The sequence below is a fragment of the Cherax quadricarinatus genome, chromosome 13 (assembly GCF_038502225.1).
Source record: "Cherax quadricarinatus isolate ZL_2023a chromosome 13, ASM3850222v1, whole genome shotgun sequence".
Lineage (NCBI taxonomy): Eukaryota > Metazoa > Arthropoda > Malacostraca > Decapoda > Parastacidae > Cherax > Cherax quadricarinatus.
The window spans coordinates 10,831,680-10,853,686 of record NC_091304.1 but is presented as its reverse complement, the minus strand read 5'-3'; the positions used below and the strand labels follow the sequence as shown (position 1 = coordinate 10,853,686).

Genomic DNA, 22,007 nt, shown 5'->3' with positions numbered 1-22,007 from the left:
TTGACCTCTTTTAGCCGCTCTGTTATTCTTTTCCGTCGCCTGTAAAGGGAGCGCCTGTCTCTTTCTATTTTACATCTACTCCTCCTTTTTCTTGGAGGAATAAGCCTTGTGCATACATCGAGTGCCACCAAGTTAATCTGTTCTAGGCATAAGTTGGGGTCTGTGTTGCTTAGTATATCTTCCCAGCTTATATCGGTTAGGACTTGGTTTACTTGGTCCCACTTTATATTTTTGTTATTGAAGTTGAATTTGGTGAATGCTCCCTCGTGACTAATCTCATTATGTCGGTCTGGGGCTCCACGCATACATGTCTGAACCTCAATTATGTTGTGATCTGAGTATATTGTTTTTGATATGGTGACATTTCTTATCAGATCATCATTGTTAGTGAAGATGAGGTCTAGTGTATTCTCCAGTCTAGTAGGCTCTATTATTTGCTGGTTTAAATTGAATTTTGTGCAGAGATTTAAAAGCTCGTGTGAGTGTGAGTTTTCATCAGAGCTACCTCCTGGTGTTATTACTGCAACAATATTATTTGCTATATTCCTCCATTTTAGGTGACTTAAGTTGAAATCCCCCAGGAGCAAGATGTTGGGTGCAGGAGCTGGAAGATTTTCCAGACAGTGGTCAATTTTTAACAGCTGTTCCTGGAATTGCTGGGATGTTGCATCTGGAGGCTTGTAGACTACCACAATGACTAGGTTTTGGTTCTCGACCTTTACTGCTAAAACTTCCACTACATCATTTGAGGCATTAAGCAGTTCTGTGCAAACAAGTGACTCTGCAATGTACAGGCCAACCCCCCCCCCTTTTGCCTGTTCACTCTGTTACATTTGTATAGGTTGTAACCTGGGATCCATATTTCGTTGTCCAAGTGATCCTTTATGTGGGTCTCAGTGAAAGCCGCGAACACTGCCTTTGCCTCTGCAAGCAGTCCACGGATGAAAGGTATTTTGTTGTTTGTTGCTGGCTTTAGACCCTGTATATTTGCAAAGAAGAATGTCATCGGACTGGTGGTATTGTTGGTACTGGGGGGGGATTTTTTTTCCGGCATTAGTATCTGTATCTGTTGGTTTGGAGTGGAGGCCATCGACTGTGGTTCCACTCCAGGAATGACTGGATTAGTGTACGATTTCTGCCATTTCCTGCCAGTTTTTTTTCCTTCCTGGCACAAAAAAAACCTCTCCCTCTTGAGTGGCTGTGGCTACCTAGGTTTTCCCATGGCCTGGATGTTTTATCTTTTTGTCCCCTTTAGATGGTGTGCCTGGCAATTTAAGTTATAGCACAGTCTTTCCTGTACTGAAGAGGTACACATTTCAGGGTGAAAAAGCTTACAGGAAGGGAGTTTGCATTTTCCTGTTGTCATATGGGCACGGCATTATCTAGGGTGGTCATAGTTGCACGTCCCGTCTGTTTTTCCAGATTTCCCATGCCTGCAGATACCAAGTGCATAGTATGTGCACAGGCTTGGTTTCCGTTTGCCTTGGGTTTCTGTAACTGTATTCCCTGTTGGTGCATGTTTCCCTGTCTTATTCCTATCCTCCCTAGCACCAACAATGGAGCTCCCACCAGTTGTTTTTGGTAATATATCCTCACTATTGCTAGTGGAGACCTCTTGTTTGCTATTTCCTGTGGTATTTCTAGTTTGCAATATTGGTTTTATCTTATCTTTGACTACATTTGTTTCCCCACTACGGCTCCTGTCCCCTATGAGGTCATTTATATGTATTCCTTCCTGCGTAAAATTCCCGACTACCTGGACAAAATCTCCAGCTTCACCATTTCTGTCTCCCAGGACAGCACCTCCAGCTTCACCATTACTGTCTCCCAGGACAGCACCTCCAGCTTCAACATTACTGTCTCCCAGGACAGCACCTCCAGCTTCCCCATTACTGCCTCCCAGGACAGCACCTCCAGCTTCACCATTACTGTCTCCCAGGACAGCACTATCAGCCCCACATTTACTGACTACCAGGACATCACCTCCAGCCTTACAGTTTGTGACTACATGGCCAGTATCAAGGGCAGTACCATTCAGCCCAGACTTTTTATGTTCCCATCTGTTGTAGAAAGCTTCCAGGTTTTCTATGAAAGCAGCTTTGATGTTATCCTCTTTTAATACCCTTGTGATTTTAGTCCACAGATTTATCTCATTTGGGCATACCCAAAAACATTTCCCTGTTTTAATACTGCTTGTAGCTAGTTCTTGGATATCTGCACAAGGGGCGTGACACCAATTTCCACAAAAATGACAATTTATCCATGTGGAAGCCCGTTTGTTTGATTTATTGACTGCAGACTACACAGGGCTTCATAATGATTTGAATGGTTGATTTACTGTAATTCTACTAGCAACCTCTTGAATACTCTATTAATAACCTCCTTAAATGAAGCTCTAGCTATTTGTATTTCTATTTCTAACTGTACTTGTATATTGGACAGCTTACCGTGTACGTTCCTGACTTATATTTGTTTGTGTTTGATAAAGGCGCCTACAACCCCATCCTTTTACAGTCTGCTTTATTGTTCAACGAATCCGTTTGAAACCAGTCAAGGGTTCGGACCAGTCTGATCTGATCAGTGGGTCACTTATTTAAAACATACTGGTCGGTGATTTGGGCTAACACATGAAGGATCTACTTGAAATTATCTACTCGAGTAATATGTGATTTGATTGATACAAAAGTATAACTTGCGTGTTGAAGAACCGGTGATTGCTGGCAGCTCCTACAATGACGAACGGTCGAGCCTCAACCCTTGTTTATCAATCGCTGTATCTAGCTTTTCTAGGTTTTTTTTTCGGCTCCACCACAATAAATGCTATATTATCACTATAGTTGACTGGTGGAAATTTTGGAGGAAGGACGCTTTTTCTGTAGTAATAATTGCTTCTCGTTGTGTATATTGCGACAGCTGGTAACTACAGGTTATATGAAATTCACAGTATACGTCTGGTATTTCAAGAAAAAAGAAACTAATGAAAGTCACTCCACTCCACTAAGTACCATTATAATACTGGTTAGTTGCTACTACAACACTGTATTCTGCTATTCACTGGTATCACTAGATTATATGCGAGTACACTAGCAGGCCAGGAAGATTATTAGAACAGCTGACCTGTGGTAAGTTTCTGGGGACTTCTGGCACCTGCCTCTATAGGCTTATCACTTCATTTACAAATTCACCTGATTTCAAATGACACTTTAGCCAAACCCATGCATGGTCTATTATAATATTAACCAGAGGACACCTGCATATGCCAATAGTTCATAAACCTTTCCCTAGTTACAACATACTAATTTTGAAAATTTGAAGCCGATGTGATAAAACATTTTGAAGTTACAAACAAGAACCGTGGAGGAAAAAAAACAATCAGGCAAATACTTAAAAGTTTCCCTTCAGTGATTGATAATTCACTTTATATTTTTTACAATTATTACATTTTCTATATTTACTTTTAAAACTTACATTAGATTCCCCAAGGAAGTTCCAAGAATATTAAATGTATATAACAGCGTAGTATAACATAAACATCAATGAACGCTGACAAGACAATTTTGACTCTCATACGGATGCTCTTGTTACTAAATTTCACAGTGTATCTACACTTTAAGAGTTTATTTTGATCCTTTAATTTGTTAAGGATAAAAGTACATAATTAAAATGTTAAGCATGTAAGTGCCTCTGTACCGACGCTGGTACATCATAAACTGACGTAGTAAAAATTTCGATTTAGCCTTGTTTTTCACTCAAAAATTAGCCAACACATAAAAAGTATCTGTAAGTTACATAGTTAAAATTCACTTCGATAGATTAGTAATATTTTGACTGACACTTCTGCATAAGTTGAAAATTTTCCTATCTTTCCTCTACAGTGATTTTCTCGCAAAGTCGAATTACTTAAATGTGTTCAGTGAACACTGCCTCTACCCCGTTAGAAATTAATCTCAAAGTTAATGACGCACAGAATAATTATAAATAATAAAACGTAAAACTTATGGTCAAATACTAATCCTGCTCTGGTGGGAGGCATAATTATTTCAGGCTAATGCTTAAAACTGGAAGAAAGCTGTGGCTGGAGGGACACTGACCAGCAAACCTGATGGCGTACATAATGAAGCCTGAGGCGATGACACCGAGGTGGCCAAATTTGTTGATGATGGGAGACATGAAGACGAGGAATGGTATGGCTGATGCCGCACCCATGGTCACTGTCAAGCCCATGAGAGAGCGTGAGGCTCCAAGGTCACCCAAGAACCAAAAGAGAAAAGCCTCCAGAAATCCGAAGAACGCCCCTGTGGGAATAAGTTATTTTTTGTCAATATATAACGTCAGTTTGAAATTAGGCTCTGCAGCGCCTTCGTGGCTACTGTTTTTCAAGTTAGGCTTTTCTGATACACATTAATGCACATAAACTGTATAAATCGAAATAAGGAATGGCTACATTGTGAGCTAGGATCAGAACTTTGAACTACAAATCAAACGCTTCTTGGAATCTCCCGAACACCTCGAGGATTCACCACAAAATTCACTGTAATGACTTCATTAATGTACCTACATAAGAAGGTCTCCTGCAGATTCGTCCCGCTCTCCTCCTAATCTTGACCTACAAAAGGGTAGGATTAAGTCATGCAAACTTCTGATATGCTAATCATTAATTCTGTAATAAAATAAACTAATAACTTCACTATGCGTAATATAAATAACTTAAATTTACCCAGGCTATAGAAGAATTTGCACAACTTTAGTTGGTTCTTGAGGGGAAGGAGAGATTGTGAATCTCTAGGTAATGAATACACAACCCAACACATGTTTGTTAATGGGAGTTTAATAAAACATGATACTTCAATGAACCTGCTTTGATGCTCTTGCTTTAAGATACAGGAGATAGCTTCCCCTTCCATGGATCAACCCTTATTACCTATCGTTCCCCAAACGCTTTATTACCATTACTTTTTGGCACTTCCCCATGAATTTAAAAATAATCCAAATAAGACACAAATGTGTCAAGGAACATCGTATAAAAAGGTTGTGACCCGCCAGCATGTGATATGTGTCTTACGGTAATTATAGACCGTGACCCACCAGCATGTGACACGTGTTTTATGGTAATTGTAGACCGTGACCCACCAGCATGTGACATGTGTCTACTAATGATAGTCATAGACTTTGTGACTCAGAAATATATACATTTGTAATGATAGATATAGAGAATGTGACTCACTAGCATACATGTATCTAGTAATAATTATGAAGACTCTGACCCAGGAGCACATGTCTCTCATGATAGTAACAAATTGTGACCCACAAACATACACGTCTATAATGATTGTGACCCTCCCGCAGAAAATGAAGGCGTCTGATGACAGATTTAAAGATACTGTGACCCACCAGCGAGCATCATGGCAACGAAGAGCATGATGACCTCCGGGTTGTGCATGAGCATCCAGATATTTTTGATGACGTGGTCACACGGTGTCCTGAACTTGAGGTCGACAGAGAGCGCCACCAGACCTGCCAGGCTCTGCAACCCCACGAAGAGGTAGAAGGCTGGTCTGAGGAAACACGTACATCTCTCGTACAGTTCCTGTACTATTATTTCTGCTCTAGTTTATGTTTATCATTGTATTCCTCGCAGGTCTTTGACTCGAAAAGAAACACTTTCACCATCATTCACACAAAATCACTATATATATATATAGTATATATATATATATATATATATATATATATATATATATATATATATATACACACACACACACACACACATATATATATATATATATATATATATATATATATATATATATATATATATATATATATATATATATATATATATATATATATATATATATATATATATATATATATATATATATTTTTTTTTTTATATATATATTTTTTTTTTCAACAAGTCGGCCGTCTCCCACCGAGGCAGGGTGACCCAAAAAAGAAAGAAAATCCCCAAACAGAAAATACTTTCATCATCATTCAACACTTTCACCACACTCGCACATTATCACTGTTTTTGCAGAGGTGCTCAGAATACAACAGTTTAGAAGCATATACGTATAAAGATACACAACATATCCCTCCAAACTGCCAATATCCCAAACCCCTCCTTTAAAGTGCAGGGATTGTACTTCCCATTTCCAGGACTCAAGTCCGACTAAATGAAAATAACCGGTTTCCCTGAATCCCTTCACTAAATATTACCCTGCTCACACTCGTCAGGTCCCAAGTACCATTCGTCTCCATTCAGTCCTACCTAACACGCTCACGCACGCTTGCTGGAAGTCCAAGCCCCTTGCCCACAAAACCTCCTTTACCCCCTCTCTCCAACCCTTTCGAGGACGACCCCTACCCCGCCTTCCTTCCCCTATAGATTTATATGCTTTCCATGTCATTCTACTTTGATCCATTCTCTCTAAATGACCAAACCACCTCAACAACCCCTTTTCTGCCCTCTGACTAATACTTTTATTAACTCCACACCTTTTCCTAATTTCCACACTCCAAATTTTCTGCATAATATTTACACCACACATTGCCCTTAAACTGGACATCTCCACTGCCTCCAACCGTCTCCTCGCTGCTGCATTTACCACCCAAGCTTCACACCCATATAAGAGTGTTGGTACTACTATACTTTCATACATTCCCTTCTTTGCCTCCATAGATAACGTTTTTTGACTCCACATATACCTCAACGCACCACTCACCTTTTTTCCCTCATCAATTCTATGATTAACCTCATCCTTCATAAATCCATCCGCCGACACGTCACCTCCCAAGTATCTGAAAACATTCACTTCTTCCATACTCCTCCTCCCCAATTTGATATCCAATTTTTCTTTATCTAAATCATTTGATACCCTCATCACCTTACTCTTTTCTATGTTCACTTTCAACTTTCTACCTTTACACACATTCTCAAACTCATCCACTAACCTTTGCAATTTTTCTTTAGAATCTCCCATAAGCACAGTATCATCAGCAAAAAGTAACTGTGTTAATTCCCATTTTGAATTTGTATATATATATATATATATATATATATATATATATATATATATATATATATATATATATATATATATATATATATATATCTGTGTGTGTGTGTGTGTGTGTGTGTGTGTGTGTGTGTGTGTGTGTGTGTGTGTGTGTGTGTGTGTGTGTGTGTGTGTGTGTGTGTGTGTGTACTGTGTACATTATTTACATGAGTGCATATGCATATGTTAATGTAATAAAGAGAAGAGAGTTAGAGGATAGTCACTACTCACCTGAAGTCAGGATGATTGATATCAAAACTCATGGTATCGATGAGCCAGCCGGAGAAGGGAGTGAACACCATACACCCGATGTAGCCCCACACCCTGTGAAGTGTACCATAGTTAATTATATTGCACAATTAATCCCCTTAAGGAAGACTCCTTCATGCTGCTGACGAGATCTTAAGAAAACGGACGAACACTCGAATCAAATATGTTCCCCCATGAATGTAATAATAATAATAATAATAATGCTCGTTGAGTCCACCATGCATGTCAGAGTACCATAGTGGACCATGGTAATTATGGTACATTTGTAGTATTATAAAATGGATCATTATAAATGTATGGTGTTGTTATTATTACATTAAAAATAATAGGTAAACCCGTATGGGTCATATACATTAGTGGTTGAAGGTAGTAACAATGTATATACCACTACTATTATTGTTATTACTATAAATATTATTATTAATTATGATTATAGGGATAATACAGCACCTGAGAAAAGGGAAGGAACCAGGTTTACTCCGAGGATGGGGAGATTGGTTCTAATTCCTCGGATAAACAGTCCTTGACGGTGCTACTGGACAGTCCCTTGAAGGATACAACACTACTAGTAGGAGGACAAAGCAGCAGGGAGTCCTGCAGGAGAGGTTGTCAGAAGGTTATCAAGGGCCACTCCTACAACTGACAGTGTTTCTTAAGTGGTCTTTCAAGAGATGGGTGAAGGTGCCTTGATGCTGGGTGGAGGTGCTTTGATGCTGGGTGAAGGTGCCTTGACGCTGGGTGGAGGTGCCTTGATGGGTGGAGGTGCCTTGACACTAGGTGGTGCCTTGACGCTGGGTGGAGGTGCCTTGATGGGTGGAGGTGCCTTGACGCTGGGTGGTGCCTTGACGCTGGATGGAGGTGCATTGACGCTAGGTGGAGCTGCCTTGACGCTGGGTGGAGGTGCCTTGACGCTGGGTGGAGGTGCCTTGACGCTGGGTGGAGGTGCCTTGACGCTAGGTGGAGTTGCCTTGACGCTGGGTGGTGCCTTGACGCTGGGTGGAGGTGCCTTGACGGTAGGTGGAGCTGCCTTGACGCTGGGTGGAGGTGCCTTGACGCTGGGTGGAGGTGCCTTGACGCTGGGTGGAGGTGCCTTGATGCTGGGTGGAGGTGCCTTGATGCTGGGTGGAAGTGCCTTGCTGCTGGGTGGAGGTGCCTTGATGCTGGGTGGAAGTGCCTTGCTGCTGGGTGGAAGTGCCTTGCTGCTGGGTGGAAGTGCCTTGATGCTGGGTAGAAGTGCCTTGATGCTGGGTGGAGGTGCCTTGATGCTGGGTGGAAGTGCCTTGCTGCTGGGTGGAAGTGCCTTGATGCTGGGTGGAAGTGCCTTGATGCTGGGTGGAGGTGCCTTGATGCTGGGTGGAAGTGCCTTGATGCTGGGTGGAAGTGCCTTGCTGCTGGGTGGAAGTGCCTTGCTGCTGGGTGGAAGTGCCTTGCTGCTGGGTGGAAGTGCCTTGATGCTGGGTGGAAATGCCTTGATGCTGGGTGGAAGTGCCTTGATGCTGGGTGGAAGTGCCTTGATGCTGGGTGGAAGTGCCTTGATGCTGGGTGGAGGTGCCTTGATGCTGGGTGGAGGTGCCTTGAGGCTAGGTGGAGTTGCCTTGACGCTGGGTGGTGCCTTGACGCTGGGTGGAGGTGCCTTGACGCTGGGTGGAGGTGCCTTGACGCTGGGTGGAGGTGCCTTGAGGCTAGGTGGAGTTGCCTTGACGCTGGGTGGTGCCTTGACGCTGGGTGGAGGTGCCTTGACGCTAGGTGGAGCTGCCTTGACGCTGGGTGGAGGTGCCTTGACGCTGGGTGGTGCCTTGACGCTGGGTGGAGGTGCCTTGATGCTGGGTGGAGGTGCCTTCATGCTGGGTGGAGTGCCTTGCTGCTGGGTGAGGTGCCTTGATGCTGGGTGGAAGTGCCTTGCTGCTGGGTGGAAGTGCCTTGCTGCTGGGTGGAAGTGCCTTGCTGCTGGGTGGAAGTGCCTTGATGCTGGGTGGAAGTGCCTTGATGCTGGGTGGAAGTGCCTTGCTGGTGGGTGGAAGTGCCTTGATGCTGGGTGGAAGTGCCTTGATGCTGGGTGGAGGTGCCTTGATGCTGGGTGGAAGTGCCTTGCTGCTGGGTGGAAGTGCCTTGCTGCTGGAAGTGCCTTGCTGCTGGGTGGAAGTGCCTTGCTGCTGGGTGGAAGTGCCTTGATGCTGGGTGGAGGTGCCTTGATGCTGGGTGGGTGCCTTGATGCTGGGTGGAGGTGCCTTGATGCTGGGTGGAAGTGCCTTGCTGCTGGGTGGAAGTGCCTTGCTGCTGGGTGGAAGTGCCTTGCTGCTGGGTGGAAGTGCCTTGATGCTGGGTGGAGGTGCCTTGATGCTGGGTGGAGGTGCCTTGATGCTGGGTGGAGGTGCCTTGATGCTGGGTGGAAGTGCCTTGCTGCTGGGTGGAAGTGCCTTGCTGCTGGAAGTGCCTTGCTGCTGGGTGGAAGTGCCTTGCTGCTGGGTGGAAGTGCCTTGATGCTGGGTGGAAGTGCCTTGATGCTGGGTGGAAGTGCCTTGATGCTAGAGCATCTTGAATTAATCAAAATTTACCTTTCATATTCTAGGTGATATATTTGACTCATTGTTAGTTTTCAACCTCCCCACGAAAATAATAATAATAATTTAAAATAATAATATTACATTAGTGTTATACATAAGGTCACTTGTTGCTATAGTTAAACTTCACCTGTTTAAACTTTCAACTAAAATATAGTTTAATAAAATATTTCATAATAAGGAAAGCTTGAATAAAGAAGCTAAATCAGCAAGTGAGTAAGAGAGCTGGTATTATTATGCTTTATATGAAGCGCTAAATCCCTGTGGGTCATTCAGCGCAAAGACTAGTGTAGGCTCGATCCACCGTGGTAAATGCGCGACATACACTACCTTTTACCCACTTGCTGATTGCCAGGATGGCGCCGTGTCTCTTGACATGGTTCTTAGTCAAACATGACCCATCAACTGGTCTAGTATCTCCTGGCCTACCAGAGTTAGGTTCTCACCTCATTTAGAAAATAAAATATACTACATAGATTTCTAAGATGACACCAAACAACAGAAACAGATTGTCTAACTTTACCTCTGTAAACCGTAGTCTCCGCCGTGTTCTTTAAGTAGGGAGAGTGTGGCTCCCTCGAAGAGCGCAAAGGCGGCGTTGAGGGCACCGTTAAGGATACTTCGGGAGAACAGGTAAGTCCAGAAACTGAGATTCTCAGCACCTATGTATGAAGAGTGGCGAGGTTCGCACAACCCCGGTACCTCTACCTTACACCCGCTGCGCCACCATGCATCCTCGTCTGTCTCCGCCACACTTCCGTTCACCGTCCTGTTTAGTCCTGACGTGTTGTAGTCGACGAGTATCTCCGGCAGGAGGTCCTCGGCGCCCTTAGAGAGAGGCAGAAGAGGCACGTTGTCTGGACAAAAGAGCGGGTGGTGGGTAGTGACTGCCAGGAGGGAGAAGTTCTTGGCCTTGAGAATGCAAGTAATATTGACTGTGGCCATGGGCGCCGCGTGTCCTATATTGATCTGTTAAAAAACAATGATTTTAACTAATGATGGTAATGTAAGTCTGGGTACGTCAAACCTCATCGCTAGCTAGCACACCTACGTTTATTATGACCCTCACTTCTACTTCACCACACCACTAGCACCGCTCTGATTCCCTTATATAGATTTCATTTCTCATGTATTCGTATTTGATTGATGAAGATACCCGGTTATTGCACAAGTGTCTTATTCACCGAGTACTAACATGATTGATGCCGTCCATGGAGGTCTGGTATTCGTCGTAGAAGTCACAGCCCGTCTGGTTGGTGATGACGATGAACTGCAGGTATTTGGCGTCCACGTAGTGCCCCGTCTCCTCCTTAGGCAGGACTTGCGCCAGCTTGTGGATATCTGCAACATATTCTTTAGTTAACACCAATTCTGTCATTGCAAACTCACCTTATGAACATGTCGGAACGGCGCTGAACAAAGCGTTCAATTGAAAATGAATGCAGTAAAGAGGAAGATAATGAAAATAAGTAGGAATATATGGAGTATAGCCCTGGGGGTCAGACTGAGAGGGAAGACCAAGCAATACAGGACGAACCAAACGTCTAGTATTATCTCTTTTTGAAGATTAGTTGACAAACGGTACTTGGAAATAGGTGTATCAGCAGATGGGTCACTGGTGAGTAAAACAAAGTTGCAGGAGTGTCGAGAAACCTCAGGAAAAAGAAAGTTTGTCACTGGACGTAAAGAAGGAAAATAAGAAAAATGTATCGAATTATAGTAGTCTCCGTGTTTTTTGTACGTGTGTGTTAAGGCGTAGTCACCCAGAACGACAGATTGATTAACAGGATATATAAATCTAGGATGGATTGAAGGAGGTGTAAGACACGTCCGAGGAAGGTGTTTGAAGGAAGTTGTGAAGAAGGTATATAGATGTATAAGCTTAAACATTCAACAGGTATGTGAGTGTGCATGCTAGATCGGAGTGTTTTTGTAGAATATTTCGTGCTTTGTAAGTATGCTCATATCTATGACGGGCTCCAAGGAGATGAACTCAGGTAGGAATGTTGGGAGTTGGTGGGTTATCATCATCGAAGTGTGTTGTCTGCGCATCCTCTGGAAAGACACCTAGGCCACTACAGTTTGTAATATAAGAATATTCATGAGTAAGAGGAAATTCAAAGTAAATTATGTTAAGTTAGGTGTCCCGTAGCTCGATTGCTGGCGCACTCAGCTCACACACTGAGGTCCAGGGGTCGATCCCCGATACGGCTGGAAAACATTAGGATGTGTTTCCATGAGACACCTGCTGTCCATGTTCACTCATCAGAAAGCCGCATAACAAGCTACATTGCATTGTTTTTATGACTGAATTAATGTCTATATAAACAGCTCACAACACTGTTACTGGATCATCAGTTTGTAAACAGTTCATTACCTCTGTAACTTGTTTAACTCTGGTAACTCTGAGACCTAGTTTCTGGAGCCAATATGTGCATAATAAAGGTATTGAACTAAGTGGAGCCTCGTGTGCATTATGACTGTGTAGACAGACATGTGAGCATGTTAATAATTATGTAGTCATATGATTATATGTGCGCATGTATATGAGTGTGTGTGTGTGTGTGTGTGTGTGTGTGTGTGTGTGTGTGTGTGTGTGTGTGTGTGTGTGTGTGTGTGTGTGTGTGTGTGTGTGTGTGTGTACTCACCTAGTTGTACTCACCTAGTTGAGGTTGCGGGGGTCGATTCCGAGCTCCTGGCCCCGCCTCTTCACTGATCGCTACCAGGTCACTCTCCCTGAGCCGTGAGCTTTGTCATACCTCTGCTTAAAGCTATGTATGGATCCTGCCTCCACTACATCGCTTCCCAAACTATTCCACTTACTGACTACTCTGTGGCTGAAGAAATACTTCCTAACATCCCTGTGATTCATCTGTGTCTTCAGCTTCCAACTGTGTCCCCTTGTTACTGTGTCCAATCTCTGGAACATCCTGTCTTTGTCCACCTTGTCAATTCCTCTCAGTATTTTGTATGTCGTGTGTGTGTGTGTGTGTGTGTGTGTGTGTGTGTGTGTGTGTGTGTGTGTGTGTGTGTGTGTGTGTCGTGTGTTTGTATATCGTTATCATGTCCCCCCTATCTCTCCTGTCCTCCAGTGTCGTCAGGTTGATTTCCCTTAACCTCTCCTCGTAGGACATACCTCTTAGCTCTGGGACTAGTCTTGTTGCAAACCTTTGCACTTTCTCTAGTTTCTTTACGTGCTTGGCTAGGTGTGGGTTCCATACTGGTGCCGCATACTCCAATATGGGCCTAACGTACACGGAGTACAGGGTCCTGAACGATTCCTTATTAAGATGTCGGAATGCTGTTCTGAGGTTTGCTAGGCGCCCATATGCTGCAGCAGTTATTTGATTGATGTGCGCTTCTGGAGATGTGCCTGGTGTTATACTCACCCCAAGATCTTTTTCCTTGAGTGAGGTTTGTAGTCTCTGGTCCCCTGTGTGTGTGTGTGTGTACTCACCTAATTGTACTCACCTAACTGTGGTTGCAGGGGTCGAGACTCAGCTCCTGGCCCCGCCTCTTCACTGATCGCTACTGGGTCCTCTCTCTCTCTGCTTCCTGAGCTTTGTCATACCTCTTCTTAAAACTATGTATGGTTCCTGCCTCCACTACTTCACTTGCTAGGCTATTCCACTTGCTGACAACTCTATGACTGAAGAAATACTTCCTAACGTCCCTGTGACTCGTCTGAGTCACAGGGAGTGTGTGTGTGTGTGTATGCTGAATGTCGTGCTTTGTATAAAACTACTGTGATTAAGACAGTGTGCAGTTTTTTTGTTTACCTAACTATCCTAGCGACCTGGTTTATACGATAAATTAACGTTCAATAATGCAGCTTGGCCCTGCCCAGGTTATGTCGGGTCAGTCTACATCATGTAGGTGTTAGTACAAGAGAAGTAGAGTTTGTTATATTATGTTCAGGCTGGTGGTAGTCAGGTTAGTGAGTGTATATATATATATATATATATATATATATATATATATATATATATATATATATATATATATATATATTTCAACAAGTCGGCCGTCTCCCACCGAGGCAGGGTGATCCAAAAAAGAAACAAAATCCCCAAAAAGAAAATACTTTCATCATCATTCAACACTTTCACCGCACTCACACATTATCACTGTTTTTGCAGCGGTGCTCAGAATACACCAGTTTAGAAGCATATACGTATAAAGATACACAACATATCCCTCCAAACTGCCAATATCCCAAACCCCTCCTTTAAAGTGCAGGCATTGTACTTCCCATTTCGAGGACTCAAGTCCGACTACATGAAAATAACCGGTTTCCCTGAATCCCTTCACTAAATATTATGGGATAAAATCACAAAACAAATTTTGAATCATTAACAGAACTGCGGCTAGCCAAGACTCGATCCTGCGTTCCCATGCCCAGCCCTGTGAGACATGAACAAAATACTCAACCCTCTATCCACTGGACCAACAATCATTATATATATATATATATATATATATATATATATATATATATATATATATATCTTGTTGCCCGGCTTTGTGATGATGGAGATGTATTCAAAAAAATTCTAATTCTGCTGGGTTTTGAACAGCCCATTCCGAGAGATTTCCATCCGAAGTAACAGTTACTCCAGCTCTGCTGGAACGAAACCTTTAAAGCTTCAGTAGCCGATGATACTTTAATGGAGCAGACGACAATAGCCTCACTGCTCTATGGAAGTCCCTCCCAGCCCAGGCTAATACATATCAACGCTACTTACGTAAGCCATCCCGTCTGATGGAATACGACAGGAAAACATGGCTGGCTTTTGTTTCCATTACTTAACTATAGTATATAATAGGGTAGCAGCACACTACAAAAACAGTGTGGATCATGTGTGAGAAAAACAGTGTGGATCATGTGTGAGAAAAACAGTGTGGATCATGTGTGAGAAAAACAGTGTGGATCATGTGTGAGAAAAACAGTGTGGATCATGTGTGAGAAAAAGTGTGGATCATGTGTGAAGTGATTTTCTCTGACGACTAAACTAGGATAATATAAGCCTAGGCGACTTGCGAGTTCTGGATGACGCCTTGAGGCCTGAGAGACGGTACACATCTAATATGATTAAGTGTAAACAAGTGACCTGAAAGACGGTACACAACTGACCATGGCCGCTGGGGTGTTCAGACTCGTGGTGGTCGGTGATGAGAGTGAGGGCCACACCTGGTGGGATGGGCACCTGGGGGATCAACAGCAGCAACAGCGACATCATTCCTGTCATCGTCAACACTCCAGAGAAGAACAACTGAAATATAACACAAGGAGACAATTATATGGTGGTTGTGGAAAATTACATTTATCTGAATGTAATTCATTATGTACATAACAGTAAATGATAACAAAGATAATTATTATTTATCAGAGTTACATAGACAAGTAGGAATTTGGGACACCTAGGTCGCAAAAAATGTCCCCCTTCGATACCTACAACTGTCATATCCACAAGTTGCTCTGGACCTATTAATTACAAATGAAATATACATCACCAGGAATTCTGGTAAATATATAAATTTGTGGACTGTATATTAAATTAAAAATGATTATATATAAACACATATACATAACAGAAAGAGAATATCTTAATATCACTCACCAATTTGACTGGAGATTAATGTGTCTTGTACAGAAAACCCCCCTGTCTACATTTATGATAATAATACTGGCCAGAACTATAAACATAATATAGACATGACTTAGCTGGGGTTCCTGGAGCTGTCTTGTCCAGTCGCCTGATATCTCAAGTTATGCAGAAATGCACATCCAACAATTTCGCCCCCTATTTGAGAGGTGTCAGCCCAAATTTAACCTCTAGAGCACGAAAAAAATTCTTCCCATTCACTAACGTCCTATTCAATTCAAAAACAGAAATGGCGAGTCTCGTCCGCGCAGGCTTCCCATTTTTTATGACAAATTTTTATTAAATACAGTATGGCCATCTATTTACATATAACTACTGTATTTCTGGAAAATATATACAGTATTTTCCACAGTGGTGGCGGTGACGGTGGTGATGATAGTAGTGACTGGTGGTGATACTAGTGGCGGTGGTGGTGGTGATACTGGTGACGGTGGTGATATTGCTTATGGTGGTGATGATGGTGATGACGGTGATAGTGATGGCAATAGTAAGTTTATTCAGGTATAGGTACACATAAATAGTTACATAAATTATCAAACAGCAGCACATGTGTAGATTACCCAGGATAACCTAAAAAAAAAGTCACTGACTTATTTCCACTGGGATCCTTGTAATATCTTATTATTTAGACCTTAACAATTAAAACAGCTATGTGAAAAGCAGTTACAATAAAAGGATGTATACTAGGAATAGGGTAAACTGAGTTATTTACATTATAACATTGAAGAGATGATCAATGGTGATCAGCTATACATTAGGTACCTTTTCAGCTCTCTTCCTGAGGTGGCTTATGTTATGACAGGCTTTGACATGTGCAGGCAGTCCGTTCCACTCCTTTATTAATATACAATAAAAGGTGTTTGAAGCCTGATCACTGACTAGGTAATTATAAGTTGTGTTCCCTTCCCCGAGCATCATACTTGGTTTAGTTCCCAGCCTTGACAAACTTGGCAGCAAGATATTCTGGACTCTGCTTGTGAGCAACTTTATAAACGAGATTTAACTTCAGCTGTTTTACTGTCTTCAACATTCAGTATATCCAGTTGTTGTAATTCATCCTGGTCTACATGCTCTCTTGGAAGAGGATGAACTTCACTATTTTGTTCTGGGTGATTTGTAGTCTATCTTTCAGTTTTTTGTTAAGGTAGAGTACCATGAAGAGCAATAGTAATCTATATGACATTGTATAAGAGGTAGACATAGGGTCCTGCGAGTCTCAGTAGGTAGACACTGTGCTTGTCTGTAGAGGAACTTTAACCTGGCAGTTACTTTCTTCACTACACTGTTCCCTACCAACTCTCCTGACATGTTTAGGTCAAAGGGGATTCCCAGATATTTCACTGAAGACACTGAAGTGATGGGTTCCCCATTACACTGGACATTAAAACTGTTTACCCTTTTCAGTTTATATTTCGTGCCAAAGAGTATGGCTTTATGGCTTCCGTTTTCCAGAGGTATAACGATAATTTGTTGTCTACTAACCATCTGCCACAGGACTCTAGTTCTAGTAGAGGTTGTGATGATGGTGACAGTGGTGATGTTGGTGATATTGGTGATGGTGGTGATAGTGATGATGGTGGTTGGTATGTATAGGGAAAAACTGAGAAATTTCTATCATATTAATTATGGTATACAGTATAATATATATTTGAAGTTTACCGTATATTTCCACGTTGCAGGGCGGTCGAAGCGAGGCTTGCAAATCTTGAATTTTAGTTATAATATGCATATAAACAAGAGAATTTACGTTATATTGCGTAGAACATATAACCTTGCAGCAGTAGTGATGGTGGTGGTCATAATAGTCATGGTAGTGTGGTGGTGGATGAATGGAAACGAGTGATGACTGTAAAGAAACCACGGTACGGGTGGTTGCTGAGGTGAAGGTGGTTGCTTGGGTGATGATAGTGGTTACTTGGGTGATGATGGTGGTTGGGATGATGATGGTGGTTGCTTGGGCGATGATGGTGGTTGCTTGGGTGATGATGGTGGTTGCTTGGGTGATGATGGGTGAAGATTAATGAGCTGATGGCCTACACGAACTCGGTTATCTTTCCAATTATTAAATAATGCTAAGGAACTAGAATAATAAATGGCACATTTTATCCGAGTGCCTGAGAGCAGCGTACCAACTGTATCACATGTAGCCTTGGAGATATATCCTCTACAGCCTTGTATCTTAAGTTACTCGAGTACCTTGAAACAATGTCGTGTATCATTAAGTGACTCGAAACACTGGTAGTGACTGCGTGATGCCTAGTGGATGTCTTATGGACACTGGTAGTGACCGTGTGATGCCTAGTGGATGTGTAATGGACACTGGTAATGACTGTGTGATGCCTAGTGGGTGTGTTATGGACACTGGTAATGACTGTGTGATGCCTAGTGGATGTGGTATGGACACTGGTAGTGACTGTGTGATGCCTAGTGGATGTGGTATGGACACTGGTAATGACTGTGATGCCTAGTGGATGTGTTATGGAATGGTCATGAGTGAAGCATATAAATATGACTATGTAGCTTATGGCATTTTATTTAGAAACAAGAACATAAGAAAGGAGGAACACTGCAGTAGGCCTGTTGGCCCATACTAGGCAGGTCCTTCATACTCCATTCCACTAACAATATTTGCCCAACCCAATTTTCAGTGCTACCCAAGCAATAAACTTTGATAATTCTGTGTGGAAAAAGACACTTATGTACATCTCCTCATTGTAAAGACACAGTACTTTTATAATTCTATTTACTCATGTGCAAGTCCCACTCAAATCCAAAACCTCTCACTCATGTTTTATCCACCAGACTCTTCAATAAATTATTGATGAAGTCAATGGTGGATGAAATGTTCTCTTAATAAATGCCATAAACTGCACACTTTGTCGTATTTACATACTTGTCGATGTATTCTATTACCGATGTACGTGAGTGCGTCATTAAAGTGAGGAATATAACTTGGAGGCAAGGCAAACCATACCACGGGTGGGGTTTGAACCCTCGGTCGGAGAGTCTCAAAACTCCAGACAGTCGCAATCGTGTCATTTCGATTTCGTGAATCATGTAGTCAGGAAAGGCAAGCACTGTTTTAATCGAAACAGAATATACTGGCAGTCTGTGAATTGCTTGCATGAAGTCACGTCTTCAACTACAAGCAATGTGCAAAGCGCTGTTATGGGATGGTGGAGGCGGAGGCGTGAATGTCATGGGAAGCTGTATCTCCCGTGGAGACGAGGCCCTAAGGGTGTGTGTGTGTGTGTGTGTGTGTGTGTGTGTGGGAGAGAAGAACTTACCTTAAAGTTGCCCAACTTGTCTGCGACAGCTCCAGCAACTGGGGGTCCCATGATGGCTACGAGAGGTGTGATGGCTAGCAGCACCCCGGCTTTGTCTGCCCCGAACCCCAGCGCCTGCAGGTGCACCGCCAGATACGGGTACAGAGTAGCGTTCGCTGAGGAGAGAGAGATTGATGTACTACGAATATTGAGGCTTTACACGTGAAGTTATGGGTTGCTGTGACGGTCATTTCTCAACACTACTTGATGTGTTGTTCGATGTAGTAATCAACAAGATGATAAGTTAAATCTAACTTTCTACGGCCTCCCAAGGGATTCTGAGAGACGAAAACGAAGAATTTCTGCCATGAGTCGGCAAAGTCTAGGAATCAACACAAACATTTCCTTCAAAGGAGGTTCCTTGGTGCTGGTGAAGGACCCTTGAGCCAAGGATTTGGAGCTGCCCTCCCTTCCCTAGGATCAAGACGGATTACCTTCCATGCCCTAGGTGTTATATGCCTCCTAAGTGCTTAGTGTTTCCTCATAAATACATAATGAAAGTGACACGCCCAATATTATAGGCGGAGAGTGAGGTGTGAGTGGCACATGGTGACCTGAAGAATTACATATTGGGATGAAGACAGGTAAACAATGGGATCATGTGACTCCTGTGTTGTTAGGTAGGTGTTGCTTTGTCATCATGTAAACTAATGTTTTCGAAAGTTTGTGGTTTCCAGTATTATGTTCTATGGTGTCGGTGACGGCGCTATGTACTATCACACTGTCTATATATACTGACTTTTTAACCTCTGTATATTAGAAGTGATCAAGGTCTCAGGACCGAAACGTTTTCTAATAAATATGCCCTAGTGTTTCCTTATGTTTCTAAACCAATCTGTTGGTATCTATTACAAAGGTTTATACCAATAATAATAATAATAATAATAATAATAATAATAATAATAAACAATAATAAGAATGACAGGAACTACAGCAACAATAACAAGAACAGCAGTAATGATACATTCATAAGAGAAGCGCTAAACCCAAGAGGGGCCATACAGGGGAATGAGAGTAATGGGACTCAGTCTAAGACAGGGGAGGGGGTTGCTTCAGTTCCTTGGATGAAGATCCTTCCCTGAAACAGTGAGCGGAGAAAATAAGGATTTAGTAGCAGGATTTGAAATTGTCAGTGTCACCAGTTGTGTCATCACAGCCTCACCAGTTGTGCCATCAGTCACCAGTTGTGTCATCACAGCCTCACCAGTTGTGTCATCACAGCCTCACCAGTTGTGTCATCACAGCCTCACCAGTTGTGTAATCACAGCCTCACCAGTTGTGTCATCACAGCCTCACCAGTTGTGTCATCACAGCCTCACCAGTTGTGTCATCACAGCCTCACCAATTGTGTCATCACAGCCTCACCAGTTGTGTCATCACAGCCTCACCAGTTGTGGCAACACAGCCTCACCAGTTGTGGCATCACAGCCTCACCAGTTGTGTCATCACAGCCTCACCAGTTGTCATCACAGCCTCACCAGTTGTGTCATCACAGCCTCACCAGTTGTGTCATCACAGCCTCACCAGTTGTGTCATCACAGCCTCACCAGTTGTGTCATCATAGCCTCACCAGTTGTGTCATCACAGCCTCACCAGTTGTGTCATCACAGCCTCACCAGTTGTGTCATCACAGCCTCACCAGTTGTCATCACAGCCTCACCAGTTGTGTCATCACAGCCTCACCAGTTGTGTCATCACAGCCTCACCAATTGTGCCATCAGTCACCAGTTGTGTCATCACAGCCTCACCAGTTGTGCCATCAGTCACCAGTTGTGTCATCACAGCCTCACCAGTTGTGCCATCAGTCACCAGTTGTGTCATCACAGCCTCCCCAGTTGTGTCATCACAGCCTCACCAGTTGTGCCATCAGTCACCAGTTGTGTCATCACAGCCTCACCAGTTGTGTCATCACAGCCTCACCAGTTGTGCCATCAGTCACCAGTTGTGTCATCACAGCCTCACCAGTTGTGCTATCAGTCACCAGTTGTGTCATCACATCCTCACCAGTTGTCATCACAGCCTCGCCAGTTACGTCTTAACAGTGTCACCAGATATGTCATCACAGCCTCACCTTTGTTATCCGTTGAATCGTTCAAGGTAATAAAAAGTCACCCTTAGTTATACCTCCTTTTTTCCCAACAGTTCCATGCATGTACTTGCCACAGATGCTCTTTACCCAGCCCCAAACAAATTACAGGTATGTATGAAAAGTTTTGTAGGCTTTCACATCTTTTCCTTTGCTGGAGAGATATTGTTCACTAAGTAACGATACAACTCATGAGTTTATCTCACAGCTTAATGCTGAAAGTTCACGCAGTCAGGTCCGATATGGCTGACTGCGTGAAGAGATAAATTAAGAATATAAGTGGTTCATAGAGTTCCCTTTTGCATTCCTTAAGAACTCTTGATAAAGGCTCATCAGGGCCCGGGGATTTACTGGTCAGCCATATCAGGTCCGATATGGCTGACCAGAGTAGATAACCTGACTCTAGTCTCGTGGACCCACGGTACCGAGGACTCACGGTACTCGCGTGTGAGAAACACTGTGCTATACTCAAGTGATAGTGATAGTAAGGGGATTTACTGGTACACAGTAGTCTGGTGAACAAGATGTTGTACTCATGGCGTGGTGAGGTGAGTTACACGTTGACTCGCACTAGTCTCATCAGATATGTTGGCGAATACTTGGACTGCACTGCAGTATTGGTTAGATGTGCTACGGGTCACTAGAAGTGAAGGCGTTGAGGCTACATACATTGGACAAACGTGAAGACACAATAAAAGTAATTAGTTTAGCTATGATATGCAGAACACTGCATTGTCATATCTATTAGCATTTTGGTAAGAAAGTTATTTAAATGCGATAAGGATTTTTTCGCACTATACATATACCAATGAATTCACTAAAAATCCGTAGTTAGGGGACGAACGTTAGGATGACGTTTCGGTCCGTCTTGGACCACTGTCCAATAACAATTCAGTTGTAACTTGGCAGTAGTCCAGGACTGACCGAAACATCAGCCGAAGTTTCCTAAGTGCGGATTTCTGATATATTGTTCCAGCCATGGTATTGTGACTGTTTATTCTTTATATAATAATGAGGAACATTGTGCACTTGATTCG

General features: G+C 42.9%; 1 protein-coding gene across 3 annotated transcripts in view; it reads right to left on the bottom strand.

Moving 5' to 3' along the window:
• Positions 1-22,007, bottom strand: part of LOC128688665 (major facilitator superfamily domain-containing protein 6) — a 58,764-nt gene that overhangs the window by 5,262 nt on the left and 31,495 nt on the right. For 2 of the 3 annotated variants that reach the window (XM_053776593.2, XM_053776594.2), the window contains exons 2-8: positions 18,846-19,000; positions 15,027-15,165; positions 11,088-11,233; positions 10,416-10,861; positions 7,293-7,385; positions 5,392-5,555; positions 4,092-4,295 (exon numbers count right to left, since the gene is read on the bottom strand). In XM_053776593.2, the coding sequence (XP_053632568.2) occupies positions 4,092-4,295; positions 5,392-5,555; positions 7,293-7,385; positions 10,416-10,861; positions 11,088-11,233; positions 15,027-15,165; positions 18,846-19,000 (1,347 nt within the window). The remainder of the gene's footprint in view (positions 1-4,091; positions 4,296-5,391; positions 5,556-7,292; positions 7,386-10,415; positions 10,862-11,087; positions 11,234-15,026; positions 15,166-18,845; positions 19,001-22,007) is intronic. The other variant, XM_053776595.2, reaches the window with a different exon arrangement.